This window comes from Eschrichtius robustus, chromosome 1 (assembly GCF_028021215.1).
Source record: "Eschrichtius robustus isolate mEscRob2 chromosome 1, mEscRob2.pri, whole genome shotgun sequence".
Lineage (NCBI taxonomy): Eukaryota > Metazoa > Chordata > Mammalia > Artiodactyla > Eschrichtiidae > Eschrichtius > Eschrichtius robustus.
Window position 1 is genome coordinate 90,901,154 of NC_090824.1, and position 14,333 is coordinate 90,915,486.

The 14,333-nt window shown below is 49.6% G+C and overlaps 1 protein-coding gene across 4 annotated transcripts in view; it reads right to left on the bottom strand.

Moving 5' to 3' along the window:
- Nucleotides 1-654: 654 nt before the first annotated feature.
- FRMD5 (FERM domain containing 5) overlaps nucleotides 655-14,333 on the bottom strand; it is a 351,302-nt gene continuing 337,623 nt past the window's right edge. For 2 of the 4 annotated variants that reach the window (XM_068535716.1, XM_068535707.1), the window contains exons 9-14: nucleotides 13,468-13,531; nucleotides 12,768-12,859; nucleotides 10,102-10,176; nucleotides 9,472-9,540; nucleotides 8,443-8,549; nucleotides 1,124-1,946 (exon numbers count right to left, since the gene is read on the bottom strand). In XM_068535716.1, coding sequence (XP_068391817.1) covers nucleotides 1,369-1,946; nucleotides 8,443-8,549; nucleotides 9,472-9,540; nucleotides 10,102-10,176; nucleotides 12,768-12,859; nucleotides 13,468-13,531 — 985 coding nt within the window. In that variant the 3' untranslated portion in view covers nucleotides 1,124-1,368. Of the gene's footprint in view, nucleotides 730-1,123; nucleotides 1,947-8,442; nucleotides 8,550-9,471; nucleotides 9,541-10,101; nucleotides 10,177-12,767; nucleotides 12,860-13,467; nucleotides 13,532-14,333 lie in introns of those variants that run through there. The other 2 variants (XM_068535723.1, XM_068535734.1) reach the window with 2 other exon arrangements.

Below are 14,333 nucleotides of genomic sequence, written 5' to 3' on the forward strand. Positions count from 1 at the left end.
AGAGCTCGGGCCTCGGACCCCACACTCACCCTCCACATGCTGCGCTTCTGCATGCTTCCACGGCTCCCCTCGGCAAGGATGGCAAGTGCTTTCCTACAACTTTCATTTTCCCAGTGCAGAGGATGACGCTAGGGGGCAGTATTTCTACACCTAAGTCTTGGTCTCTGCCACATTCACCTTCTTTTGTAGGCATCTCTTAGAACTCCTATTTAAAGAGATTCTTTTCCTGGTCCCTTCCCAGGCTGTTTGTTGATCTTGGAATTCTATTTTCTGAAGCTTTTCATTCTCAGGATCAGTTTCTTCCTTGTATCGTTTAAGTGCGTCAGGCTCTATTTTTCTTAATCCATAAAGTAAAAACAAAATATGAATTGATAAGAAAATAACATTTTGTTGTTAAAATGTAAATTGAAATATTCTTTTTGGGGGGGGGAGGGTGTTGTACAAAATAAGTACTGCTCTGTGATCTCAACAGTCTCTCAGGTACCTTAGCTCTGTTAACTACACTTGGTCCTGCATTTCTGACAGTTCTATCCCTGGCACCACTAATTCACCTAATGCTTCTGGAGCACTATAAAAGTCTTGAGGTTCTTCAGAAAAAAACGCCACAGAAGTCTAAGTTCATTATACAAAACTCATGGTGATGCCCACTAGGATCTAGTCTAAGCGGACAGACTTACCCCACCCCTGCTGCTGCTGCTGCTGTAGTGGTGGTCCCTTCAGATGCCCACTCTGCTCAGATTTGAAAGAAATAAAAGGAAAAGAAAATCCAACTCAGACCGTCATAAGAAGCAACTTTCCATTTAATCATTCTACACGGATGTTTACTTTTTTTTAAAAGCTCTGTCTGGGAAGAAAACCTAGACAGTCCCCATTGTCCAGACCCCTGGCCTGCCCTGCTGAGGCTGCAGTGATGAGTACTGGAACTGAGTAGGAAAGCTCCTGCAGAATACAGAAGACAACAGCTCTCTAGTCTCCAACTAGTGTCCCATCTACTAGGTGACACTACTGCGAGAATCAGTAATAATAAAATAAATTATTTTTGATATTTTCAAAATAATACACATCTATGAAAAATCACAATTCAAAACCAAAAATTTTATCCTGCAAATTGGGAGGATGAGAAACAGAGTCGCCGAGCCTTTCTTGAAAGAACCTCTGAAGGAAATGAGTTTTCCCAGTTAGTTTAGACAAGGCATGAGCCTATCCCTTTCTTCTTCTGGGAAACGACCCTCCTAGGCTGTGGACTTTGAGTCATGAGAGGAGGACTTGGTACATGTGCCGATGGTTCCGCGATGGGTCCCATTGCTGGGAATGGGTAGCCGGGCTCCTTGGTCCACCTGGCTAGTTATTGGGAGGATTCCTGCCTTCTCAGGTGTCAGTGAGCAGGCTCACCACTGAGCGGATTTTGCAGGCAAACCATCGCCTGAGGGGACAAAAGTATTGATAGTGGAATTGTTCAAACTCGGGGGTCTGGCGGATATCGCGGAAAAAGGCAATGTCAAGGTCAGACTCAGTAAGGATGATCAGGAGGAGGAGCAAAACAAAGAGGAGTCCCATGGTCACAAGGAGCAAACGGAGGACACTTAAAACAAACTTATTCACCTGTTCCTCCTCTGGCCTGCCGTGCCCCTGACACAGGGCCCTCAGCTCTCCCCCAAGGGCCTCCATCTCTGCAGCAGTCGGGGTGCTGGCCTCAGACTCCTTCTCCTCCTCAATGCTGCAGGTGGCCCCATTGATCTGCCGGGAAAGCAGCATCAGCTCCAGGCTGTGCTCGGCCACAGGGGTGGGCAGCACGCTGTCTGCAGGGCTGTAGGCCTCGTCCGCGATCACGGCGACTCGCTCATTGCTGTCTGCCCGGCTGCTTCTCACGTGAGGCAGGAAAGTGTCCCCGTGGGAGGAGGAACGCACCGGGGTGGAGTGGGCACTGTCCCGTAGGGACTCGAGGCCTGGAAAGGCAAAAGGAAAATGAGCAGGCCTTCTGTGTGCCGGCACCCACTTCGCTGTCAGGCGGAGGCAGCACCCATCCTGCTTTATCTGGTCACTAAAATCTTAGGAAGCCGCTTTGCACGCCCCACGTGACCAGCAGCAATGGCCACTGCACTCTGTTTTGATGTATCAAGAATAGGACAAGAGAAGCAGCAGGAACTAGAGTGGCATTGGTTGAAAGTTTCTTTCTTTTTGCTTATAGTTTTGGCCATATTGGTTAAAGATTCTGCCTTTCCTGCCTTTGGTGTCCTGGGCCTGGCTTTAGCCCAATTTGAAAGAGAATCGCAGACTATCCCTGACCCAACCAGAGCCGGGGTCATGGTTCAGGGAGCCGAGGGCCTTGAGAGGCAGGAATGTGGAGGAGACTGTGTTTTGCCCAGCTGGGCCTCATCAAATACAGATTCTGGAGCCGAGTGTCCTCCTAACAACCCGGCACACAGCTCCTTGAGCTCATGAGCTCATCTTTTGGATTTCTGCAGTTGCTGTCAGTCTCCTCAGCCTCCCAATTCTAGCTGTCCTGACTCTGTGGGAGGTAAAAACCTGATCTGCTCTTCCTAAGTGCTCTCCCTCTCTTTTGACCTTAGACTGAGCCGGGTCCAGAACAGGCTGACAGCTCCCCTTGCTTTAGCTGCTCCAGAGTAGAGAGTGGTCTCTGAGACGATCTTGTTGGATCAGTGGGAAATTCTCTTACATTAGTTAGGAGAAAGGGTCTTCTGCCCCTAAAACTACTCATTATCTCTTTACTTTCTTAGATGGAACATCTCTTTCTTTCCAGGGCCCAAAGCTCTAGTAGGGAAGAACAGGAGCTGGTTACTCCCCTCAACCAAACAGCAGCCACCCAGGCCAGAGAATGTCAGAGCTCAGAGTCACCAAGTGTGGCCCATGTCATAGTGCTCCCAAGGAAATGGCTTCTTGTTTCAAGTTCAGTGTCTGTATTTTCTACTCCTGGCCATATTGGTGGTTCCAGAGTGGCTTTCCCTGCTTTTGTGGTCCACATCAAGAGAAGCTTGTCCCCTTCTGTTGCTCTGAAATCGACCCTGACTGCCCCAGATAGCTGGATACCCAGCTAGTAAAGGTAAGACCTAACCAGGGCCGATTACGGAGTTTTCTGGTTCTGGGCTGGCTTCAAAAGCCCCAAGGTCTCTTTTAAAAGGTGCCAGTAACATTTCAGAAGTAGTGTATCTCATCTTCCTTGGCTTCCTTGGTAGGTAGCCAGTTGCAGCCAGGCCGCCTGCCTGCCCAGCTTGCTGTAGCCCGTCTCGGCATACACACAGTAAAAGATTCTCCATAGGAATGAACCCTGGGTTACAAATGAGTGGCTGGCATGGGCAGGGGAGATAGCAGCCCCCTGCTATCTGCCTCTGCTCCCCACCACCTCACCATTAGTATATTAGCCACAGCTCTCAGCTCCTGCTTTCAGAAGCTGCACTGTCCTGGCTGTATTTCCTTTGTCCCTATGCTATAAAATACTTAAATTTGTATAATGTTTTAAACTTTTTAAAGCACTTCCATTTTATCTTTAAACAACTTCATGAAGTGGTGAGGGCAAGAGGTTACAGTCATGTCTCGTTGGTTGTTACTGGCAAAGACAAGGGTAGAATCCAAGCCTCTTTCTATTCCATGGTGCTAATGATCATGCAGTTGGATTCCGGGGAGTGGAACAACAGGCCAGGATGAATTAAGTCAACAGCCTGCACCTGCCTTAGACTTAGGTCCCAGTTGCCCAAGAAACTGTTGTGAAATAAGGTGAAATTAAGAGCCTGTCCCTTGTTCCGGAGCCTTTGATGTTCCTCTGCTCTCTGTTTTCCCCAGTGTTCCTCCCTTCTTCCCCCATTTGCATGTGTGTAGCATGAGAAACACGTACCTGGGAGTGTGAAATGGGTTTCTGATAAAAGAAACCTTTCCAGGCTCTGATCTTACATGTTGCTGGTTCAGCTCCTTTCCCAAGTACTCTTCTGGCTCCCTGTTCTCTGGAACCTCAGCCCCGTTGCACAGGGCACCTCACACCCTTTCAAGGGCTGTCCCCTCACAAGGACAGCTCTGACTGCCAGATCTTCCAGTGTATGACCAGCATAGCTGCCGGAAGCCACTTAGTGCAATCATAGCCTGGCCTACAATTCAGCCCTAAGCTTACTGGGGAAGGTGAGAGGCAAAGGCTGTGACATCAGAAAGAGCAAATCAGAGGGACACCAGAAGCCACATTATAGTGAGTTGTTGGTGCTCTCAGTAAACAAGATAATGGCTACATATGTATTTCTAAGTAGAGAGCCTGACAAACAAAATTACTCAGTAAATGTTAGTCTTCTGTTCCCCCAACAGACCTCACCTGTAAAGTTAAGGTTATTCCTATGCTAGGTTAGTCCTGTACAGAATTTCAGGTTTCACTAGAAACCACCACTCGCCTCAAACCTGTTATTCGGGGATGGATGGGGTGGGTGCCGTGGGTGGGATCTGGGTGAGTGGCACAGCAAAACAGAGGGTGTCTTTTTACCTTGGAGGTGCTCCAGCTGATCGCCCTGCCCAGATGTGGCTCCCAGTGGGCGGGGGGGCACAGTGGTCAGGAGCCTACCCTGGAGCCGGGGCCCCATCCTCAGGATGCGCACACTCAGGGGCCGAAGGCAGTGATTAGTCAACCGGAGCTGAACTCGGACTCTGGTGTGAATCTTAATCAGACTCTTCCCCATGGTGGCCCAGGAAGGCAGGTACTTCTTCAGTGGAAACCAGCTGATCTCTTCATGGGAACCAGCCAGGCAGGGAAGGTACAGAGGGAAAGGATGGGAAACCAGCTGATCTCACGCCATGACAGCCCTTTCGCAGTGCCTCCCATGCTGGAGAGAAAAGGTTGGCTCTGAGAGTCTCAGAGCAGACTGAGCTGCAGGGAAAGAGCAGCTCTGAGAGGCCAGCGTTATCAGGGGACTGGATTCAGTCAGAAGGACTTAGAGCTATAAAAGGTAATGCTTTCCCAGCCAGTAGCTGTTTCCCTGAGGCTCGTATAAGGGCCCCAGACCTCTCAGAGGGTGAGGAACAGAGAGGGCAGGGAATAATCCCAGAGAGTAGGGGAAATCGGGACTGTCCCAGAAAATCCAGGATGTGAAGCTACAAAGAAAATGGCTTTGGGTTGGGTGGCTCTGAAGTGTGAGGCGGTGGCTCTGGGGCTGGAAATGGCCTGCGTCCCCTCCTCCACTGGGATCTGCGCTATTTGTCTGGCTGCCGCATGGGGCACAATGGATGAAAGGAACTGACATACCTGAGCGTCCTCTCTGGGTCAGGCCTGTGCTAATAACATGTGTTATCTTGGCATCCCCGAGAGCAGAGGGCAGGGCCAACCAATGCAGTCTTCTTTTTAAGGGTCTCAGTTCATTGAGATTACATGGTTTCATTCAAACTGTAACGTTACGTTAATGTTTTCGCAGTTTTCCCCACTGTTTTTGGAGATAGCAAACATAGCTTTCCCCTGGAAAAGGCATATGGTTTCTGTGATATTAACTTATGTGCCGTATGGCCTATAGGAAAGACAATCCCTGATGGAGCGTGAACCAATTTCAAATGTCCATAACTTCCTGGGAGTTTTGATGGTTGTGTCCTTCCTCTGAGGTCCCCATCGCGTCCCTCTCACCCTTCACTGCCTGGTTGGGGTGGACAGTGAGGGCCAGCCGTGTTAGGTGCTTTAAAGGCAAAACCCCCTCTTGAGAGATGATGCAGCTGAACTCTCACCTCCTGAAATAATCCATTCTATATTTCCCCAGGCTTGATGATCCCTGCACTGATAGAGCCACTCAACTGCTAAAATCTTGTATTTTTTTTCACATCCAAATCAGATGTCCACCTGCCTCTCCTCACCCTGAATTACATTCTGCCTGTGAGTTTCATCCCTGCCAGGGCAGTTCTGAGCTTCTACCCGCGGCCTTCTGAGCCTAATGGGCCTCGAGGGCCATGACCGGGGATGAAGACTGTGCTTGTCTATAGGCACCACTGGGCATGGGGTGTAAGGAGCACTTTGGCTTGGGGAGTAGCACGTGGAGGCCTGCTGTGTTATATTCTGCCAGGTGTGAAGTTCTGAGCCTAAGCTTTTGAGGCCGTGCCCTGGCCCTGGGGTGGGGGTGGGGTCTCTGCTCTAATAGCTTTCTCAGCGGCCTCTCCCCACTGCACCCTCCCCTGGCGTTTTGTAAGCATGGGTGACAGTTTTGGATGTTGAGGAGCCTACTGCTGCTACAATGGGAGAAGACAGGTTCTGGGAGGAGGCTGAAGGCAGCCAGAGCTGGTTGGGAACTGAGGCAGCCTCACAGCTTGTCTTGGGGGAGCTTGAGGATGGTTCTCCCCACCTCTGAGTTGTTTTGCTAACCCTGCTTGGCAGCTACTCCAAATGAGTTATATCCCCACATGGATGGCCTCAGTCTTCCCTCTTCTGGGAATGCTGGTTTTACTGGACATTCTTCCATATGCTGGGGAGCAGCAATGCCTGAGGCTGCTCTCCTATGTGATACCTGCATTAGGGCCAGCTTCCCCCAGGAGGTGGCCGTTTCTCTGGGATGACAGCTGTCCCGACTTTCTGCAAGAGCCTTGGGATGAACCTGGTGGCTTCAGCCTCAGGACGTATGGGAACAAGGGCCACAGAGAGGGGAGAAAGTTATGTTTCCTCAAAAGAGGAGAAGACAGTCCACTTTCCTGAGATGCACACCCCAAAATAAGAGAGCTGGGCTCAATTCTCCCGCTCAGCCTAAGATAGGAGGGAAAACCAGGGGGCTGTGTCTGACGGCCAGACCTCAATAATTCCATACCTTGCATAGCGATTATACTTGGGAGTTTCCAAGGCACCCTCCCCTACCACCCCCCTTTCTACAGTGGGGGCAACAGGCTCATAGAGGTTAAGCAACCTGCCCAGAAAATGTGTGGCAGAGCTCCTATTTTGACCTTATCCTTGACTTCCTGACCAGCGCTCTTTGCATTGTGCTTGCTGCCTGCCCAGTAAATGCTTTCATCTCTTTAAAGTACTTGCACGTACATCAGCTTCCTCGAAACCCATGGAGTTTTACAAATGGAGCAACTAAGGTACTCACATAAATAAGGCCTTTGATGGTGGTTGCCCAGCCAGGGTTCTCAACCCCTAGACTGTTTGTAGTTTTACACCATACTCAGGTGATGCAGAGTCAGTGACACATTGTAAGATCCTAAACACAAACCAGAGATCCTCCCAGAGGAGCAGCAGAGCAATGTCCTTCCTAACCTAAGCAATTCTTCATTTTCATTAACAAGCAACATTCCCACAGAAAGGGCAGAGGACCTTCCCTCCCCAGCTTCCAGGACAGGGACACGTTTGAAGCAGTCCTACTGCTGTGTACTGCTGCTTGAGATCTTCTGAGGTCCTACAAAACGTTGTCTTCAGGGGACTTCCCTGGTGGCGCAGTGGTTAAGAATCCGCCTGCCAATGCAGGGGACATGGGTTCGATCCCTGGTCAGGGAACTAAGATCCCACATGCCGCTAAGTAGCTAAGCCCATGCACCACAACTACTGAGCCCACGCGCCTAGAGCCCGTGCTCCACAAGAGAAGCCACCGCAATGAGAAGCCCACGCACCACAACGAAGAGTAGCCCCCACTCGCCACAACTAGAGAAAGCCTGCGCGCAGCAACAAAGACCCAACGCTGCCAAAAATAAATAAATAAAAAATTTTAAAAACCCCAACAAAACAAACAAACAAAATGTTGTCTTTAGGAAGGAAAGCACTCAACTTTATACCTGTATCAAGCCCGTGGGGCAAGCTGGGTCAGTGACAACAGCTGGAGGGCAATCTTCCCAGAGTCTCCTAACAGTATAAACTGCCCAGAGACTGGAGAGGTATCAACCCCAGCTACTGGGTCATCTCGTTCAGTGAAAATACACAGACTTTGTCTCTCTTCCCACCTCCACCTCCTCCAGAGCGAGGGAACGGTAGATAGAGAAGGGGCATATTGGATTTCCTGAGACAATGTTAAAGAATTCAGATAGCAAGAGGACAGATTTCTACAACTGAAGTAGAAGGTAGTGGCAGCTACTGGAATGCTTCAGAACCAAGAGTTTTCATTTCTTGGTTAACTGCCTCAGCCACCCTGATCCTTTAAGCTGTGGAAACTGGTTATCAGATCTGGAACACAAGGGAAAGCCTCTGATGGAAATCAGTTTCAGAACTGCATGGAACCTGGTAGCTTCCACATACAAAGTTCTCTCCCAAAGGTTTAGTCTAATACTCTCAGACCTACAAACCCCTCCTGGACCACAGCTCATCAGGGCTGGATGGGGTTACCCTTCACCTGACACCCAGCTGGTGTTCCCATTGACCGGATGAAACATTCTCCCTACCGTTGGAGAAACTTGCTGCTGTCTCTAGTGCAAATTCACTTCTTTTCAAGGTCCCTGCGAGGAACTGGTCCAGGTGACAACTTGGTGGAACCCCAGGTCATCTCCAGAGCTCATGCTCACCTTCCATGATGGAGATGTGAACAGCTCTTCTCCGGGTCCTGGGGACGCTGCTCAGCCTTGGGCCATGGGTTATGGAGGGACAGCTGCGGCTGGGGACCATCCCTGCTCTGAGGTTAAAGAAAAAAAGAACACTGTTGACTTAGTGCACTGACAGATGTGGTCAGGACTCAGAGTTGAGGACTGGTTACTAGAATTGCCTGAGAATTGCCTGGCTGTGTTAAGTTTTGTTTTGTTTTTAAAAATCTTTAATACCTGCTTTCTGCCTTTAGTCCCTGGATCCCAGTCAGAGACACTACTTCAAACTTGTCAACCTCCTGATATCCCAGACCCACCCGAACCTTTCTTTAGTGTGGCAATGGTGCCACTGGTCCCTGGGCAGGATTGTCAGAGAGTAGAGCCCCAGGGTATGCGGTGCTCCTAAAAATGTGCCTAAGACTGATATGCAACCTCCCCTGACTTCCCACAGAGGCTGCTGGTTGCAGGGGGCTCCGTGTGAAGGCAGGTGGTAATGCTCCCATTCCCAGAGGTCAGGCTGGTTGGCAAACCCCAAACCTCTTGGCCAATCATATTGTCCCTCAGTCTTATCAGGTTTTAGGAGATGGCCTCCTGGACGTGCATGATTTACAGTTACACATAAAGCATGGATCCTGAAACTATTTCAGACCTAGTGTGACTGGCTTCCTGAATGGACTGTTGACAGAGCCAATGAAATCTTGCTGCTTGGGCATGTCCTCCAAGGTCTATGAACCAATTTCAGGACTTGGGATGATGGCAGAGAATGACCCAGGAAGGTGGCTCCTGGGTCTGATGTACTGTCTGCATTAGCCCACCTTCCCTCATTCTCCATCAGGGCTCAGGGAACCAGGGTCATCCTGTTCCCAAGCCTTTGGCTGAGATGGGTCTCTTCACCCTGCTGCCCTGTTTGGAAGCCATCATGGCCAGAATCTTCACAGTACTCAAACTGCTGGCTCTTTTAAGATTCTGAGATCTGAGCTGGACCTGATTTGGGGGTAAGCCCCTGGTGCCTACCTGTGTATTTCTGGTGGCTCCCGTTTGATCTTGGCACTGGACTCCATTACTTCCTTTGCAACTCGGCCACTATAAGTAGTATAAGTAAAACAAGCAGCAAGAAATGAGACAGTGTTCCAGGACTGAGCTCCTCTGTAAGATCTCAGATACTTGGGCTGAATTGGGAAGTGGCCTCTTTGGCCTACCCCTTCCCAATGTTTAGGCCACTGAGTAGGGCTTGCTTGCTGGGGTAAAGAGCTCTAAGGCATCCTGACAGCTCTCTATCTCTGCGGTCTTTGGGATCTTCCATCCGCATTTAGGAATGATTCCTCATTGTCCAGTGTGTTCCAAAAATATTGCAAAAAAAATGAAATCTTTAGATAGAAATGAAAGGAATCACTCTTACAGTTCTTATTTTGCTGCTTTCGTAAGGGCAGGAGAAGACACACATTTTAACCCCTACAGGCAAACAGCTGCAGGGAAGGAAAGAAACGGTCAAAGGGTTAGGAGACAGGAGAATCGGATGGAAACCTCACACTTCTCTGGAGGTTCCCAGTGTCTTTGTTCTCAGGATAAGGACCACTGGGCCACCCTTCTCCAGAGAAGGGTCTGAAAAAAGGTCCATAACGGTTACTTACTGTCACTATTTACCTGTATCGGAACCGGCTCCCTTTAAAGAATAAATTGCTGCTGGACACTGTGCGGACTTGGCTTGACTTCTCCAGCCTGCAGCAAGGCAAAGTCCGGTGTGAGAGATGGCCTGCAATGCCTTACAGCCTAAGGCTGTGTCCCCAGCTCCTTCCAAAGGCTACTTGAAGAAACCCTTCAGGAAAAGGCCCTTCACAGCCCTGCTTGTCTCTGACTCCTTTAGCACCTGAGGGCCGTGCTCACGGTCTCAGTGCTATGGACAGGCATGCTGCAACCCACTTCCACGTTAGGAGAGTGAGGGCTCCCCAAGAGTGCCTCATGGGTTCACCACGGGGACTGAGAGAATAAATGTTAGGGAAAGAGAATGCCACCTGCTGAATCTCAGCCAGGCCACTGGTTAGCAGTGTGACCCTGGGCAAATTTCTTTTCCTCTCTTAGCCTCAGTCTTCTTATCTATAAAATGATGGAGCTGGGACTGCTTGACCTCAGGAGTCCCTTCCAGTCCTAGTATTTGAGAATTCGTGTCCATATCTGGGTAACTGTGGGTGGAGAAGAGAGTAGTGCCCTTCCTGTTCCATCTCCTTCTTGGAGAGAACCTAAAGTGTATTCTCACATTAGAGACTCTGAGAAGTCGTGAAATGAAGAAACTAGCTGAACTTTAATAAAAGTTCCACCATTTGTTTGAACTTGGAACCATTTGCCCTCCCCCAGAAAGCCCATTAACACCACTTTCAAGGCTGTGAACAGCTGAGGTGGAGACTCTGGAAGTCACCCTTGAGTGACTGCTCTGATCCCTGTACCTCTCTCACTTAGAAAGGGAAGCTTGGGCAGAGCTGCCCAGATTGAATCTCCTAAGACCTGACCCCATCCACAACACGCCCTGGGTGCCTGTAGTGCTAACCCAGCCGGGAACCGAACTGGTCTGAAGCCTTTGTCCTGAGTGGGCAGTGAATATTTAGGGAGTTGTCCCTATAATCCATGAACAGCAGGTGCTGGGGACACCATCCCCACCTGTCTCAGGGCTCCATGAGGCTCTGAGCCTACTTACTCTCCTGTCTGAGCACATTCTTTTTTTTTTTTTTTTCTGGTTTAAAATATTTAATACGTGCTAGACACGTAAAGTTATTTTTATCTGAGCACGTTCTTGAGTCTGACCGGCTCCCTTCAAAGCACTAGGCCAAAAGCAGGGCAGGGATCTGCCCATGACAGATACTCCGAGTGAGGCCGAAGTGGCTCCTGCTAGCGACTTGGCATAAATGGGGATCTGACCCAGGCTAGAGGCTTTTAACACCTAATTAGTAGTCATGGAGAACAGTGAAAAGTGGCCTTGGTTTCCAGTGTGGATGTTGGCAATCTGTTAAGGAAAGACTCAGAAACTGAGTTTGGTCACAGGTTCAGAAGCACAATTCTGTTCCCATGGCTCAGACGGAAAAACAAAGGAGGACCTCCAGAAATGGTGCTGAAATGTTTTCTTGGCTTTCCTTGGACAGCCAGGGACTGAATAGGAGGGAAATGTGACCACATGAAAGTCTTCCAAATGTCTTCTCCATGAGAAGAAAGAAGCCCACTCAGGTGAGAACTCAGGCTGCCCATTCAATTCACCCCTGATTCTGGTATCAAATGCATAGACTTTATTATACAACTCAGAAAGCCTGCCCAAGAAACAGCCTCTGGGGGCCAGCATCCCACGGCGGTCAGCAGGTAGCAGAGTCTGTTGAGTGGGGAGGAAGATGGTGCCCTCCCAGCCCAGAGCAATTCTGCTCTGGATCCTTCAGGTTACTGGAGGGAGAACTATGGCCTGTCAGGGGAGGAATATACCACACATTCTGTCTTACGTTGTTCTGATTAAGATGCAGCTTATTAAAGCGTAAGTCATGGCATTCTATTTTAAAAACAAGACCAAGGGTTTTAGCGAAATACACTTCATCTGGCATCACCCCAGTTTCTCGATGGGCTATTTCTTTGCTCCCTAATGCTTTTATAACAACTTTTTTAATCAAAGAAAACTGGACACAAAAGCCTCAATATACTCTACAAAATCATTTGGTAAGCTAAGCGCTCTCCTTTGCCCCAAAGCTGCTATCTCAGTAACAGTCAAGTCCTTGCTTCCTCCAGCTACCCCACCCCCTGCTCCTGAGCACTTGGCCTGTCACTGACAACACCTCTGTCAGTGACACACCAGGAAGAGCTGGTATCAACCCCAGCTCAGCACCAGGCCACCCACTGGGGAGCAGGCCCCAGAGTCTCTCCAAGGCTTAGGGAGCTGCTCTGGGCTGCGCCTGTTCCTTCATGGAGCTATTGTATTCTGGGCTCTGAATGGCTCCAAGGGGCCAGCTTTATTCAAGTCAGGCACCTATGGGCTTTCTCTGGCCCAAGCCTTCCCCTGAAAAGACCCAGAACTGCTTTGCCACTGGGGGCTGTCCAACGACATTGCAAGGTAGACGCCTTGGGCAACTCTGCTGACACACATTCCCAGACATCAGCTCTGACCCTCCAGGTGGTACAGACAGCCACCCGGAAAGGGGTCTGAGTTTTATAAGGAAGCCCAGCCTTATCTCATGTCTCCTTTGTCAGAGTTTCTCAAACTTTCCTGCCCATTGTTCCTCTAAAAGTAGCTTCTATGGCTTTGGCCCTGATAAAGGCAGTTCCCATCCCAAGTGTCCACTCACTTGTAGAAGGCTTGGTTCTCTATCCCACATTTCCAGAGGTGCTTGCAGGCTTCTGGAGTTGGAGCAAAATATGTGAGAATAATTTTCTTTTCCTACAAAAAATCCCACATAGAAACAGCTGAGTGTGGATGGTGAAGCGAAGGGTGAAGAGGGCCAGGACACTGAGCCCTGAGCTGTCTGAAGGCTCCCCAGTGCTCTCAGGGAGAGGCTTCAGACGGGGAAGGGGCTGCCTGGCGGGAAGAGAAGCCTGCAGCACCCACAGGACAGAGCTGAGTTCAGTGCAGAAGGGCACACCTGGCAGGTCCAATCAGAGTAAGTCTCTGCTGGCACCACTTGAACCAAGTGAGCCCTCCCCAGAGAAAGTGGCACTCTCAACTGGAATTTTCTTTTCTTTTCTTTTTTTTGGTATTTATTATCTTCCTGGAATTTTCATATGGAAGCAAAAGAATCTTACTCTGTACTTCCTGGAGGTATGGAACCTCTGAGGGTCACCAGCATCCCTGAGGAAGTCCCTGTGCTCCAGGACCTACAGCCACCTCTCGTCATCTCATGTCTCCTCACCTCCAGCCTTGACCTTGGTCCCGGCTTGGCATGCAGGGGGCTTAGCTCTGCCTGGATGGACCACTTTGGTTCAGCCCTGGCCATCAGGAGCCACCCCAGTGCCCCAGCCCGCCCTGAAGAGAAGGAAGCCAGCACTCACCTCTTTCTGACTTACGTACAAATAAAAAGTCTTTCCTTCAAATTTCAGCTTGGTCACCTCATTCCTAGAAGCACAAAGAGAGCGCCCGTCATCTCACTGTGGGCTGCTTGCTCACAGCTAAGTCTTGTAGATGCACAGCCCACCCCGACTGGAAGGGGCTCCAGGCACAGACAAAGTTTTAGCCAAAATTAGAACTGAAACAAGACAGCAGCGTAGGGGCCTTAGAGAACAGTTGTTGAAACAGTTCAATCCACAGTTTTCTGGTCAATCACACTATCATAATAGGGTGATAGGAGGATTTCGGGCTCATCAACAGTGGCTGTAAAAGGGAAACGTTTGCATGGGAAGTGAGTCTAGGTAGAGTGGTCCTGGGCCATTTCAGGATTTGGTTCATAACAGGTGCATTATCTGGATGGGACTGTCAAATGTAAGATGCCACAGGTAGCTGATGAGGCCAAAGTTCAAGATACAGCAAATAATGAAAAACAATGCGACCAGGTTCTGAGGGAGTTGAGTCTTTCAGGTGACTGTGCCACTGGATGGAAAATGCAGTTTAATGCAGACAAATGTCAAACGATCTCAGGGACGGGGGCAGGGCAACATACCAAAGAGAGAGAACAGATTACATGGAACAGTCATGCAGCGTACTGACCAGGAAAGGGGCTTAGGGGTTTTTGTAGAAAAATCCTTGAAGCCACCAGCCCAGTGAATGGCTGCAGTAAAAGAGGCAAACAGGATACTGGGGTACATCCACCCGCAGGACAGACACAAATCAGAAGAAGTGACATGGTTACTGTACGTGGCACGGCTTAGACCTCACCTCCACATACTGCTCTCAGCCTTGGTTACATTTACAAAATGGAAAA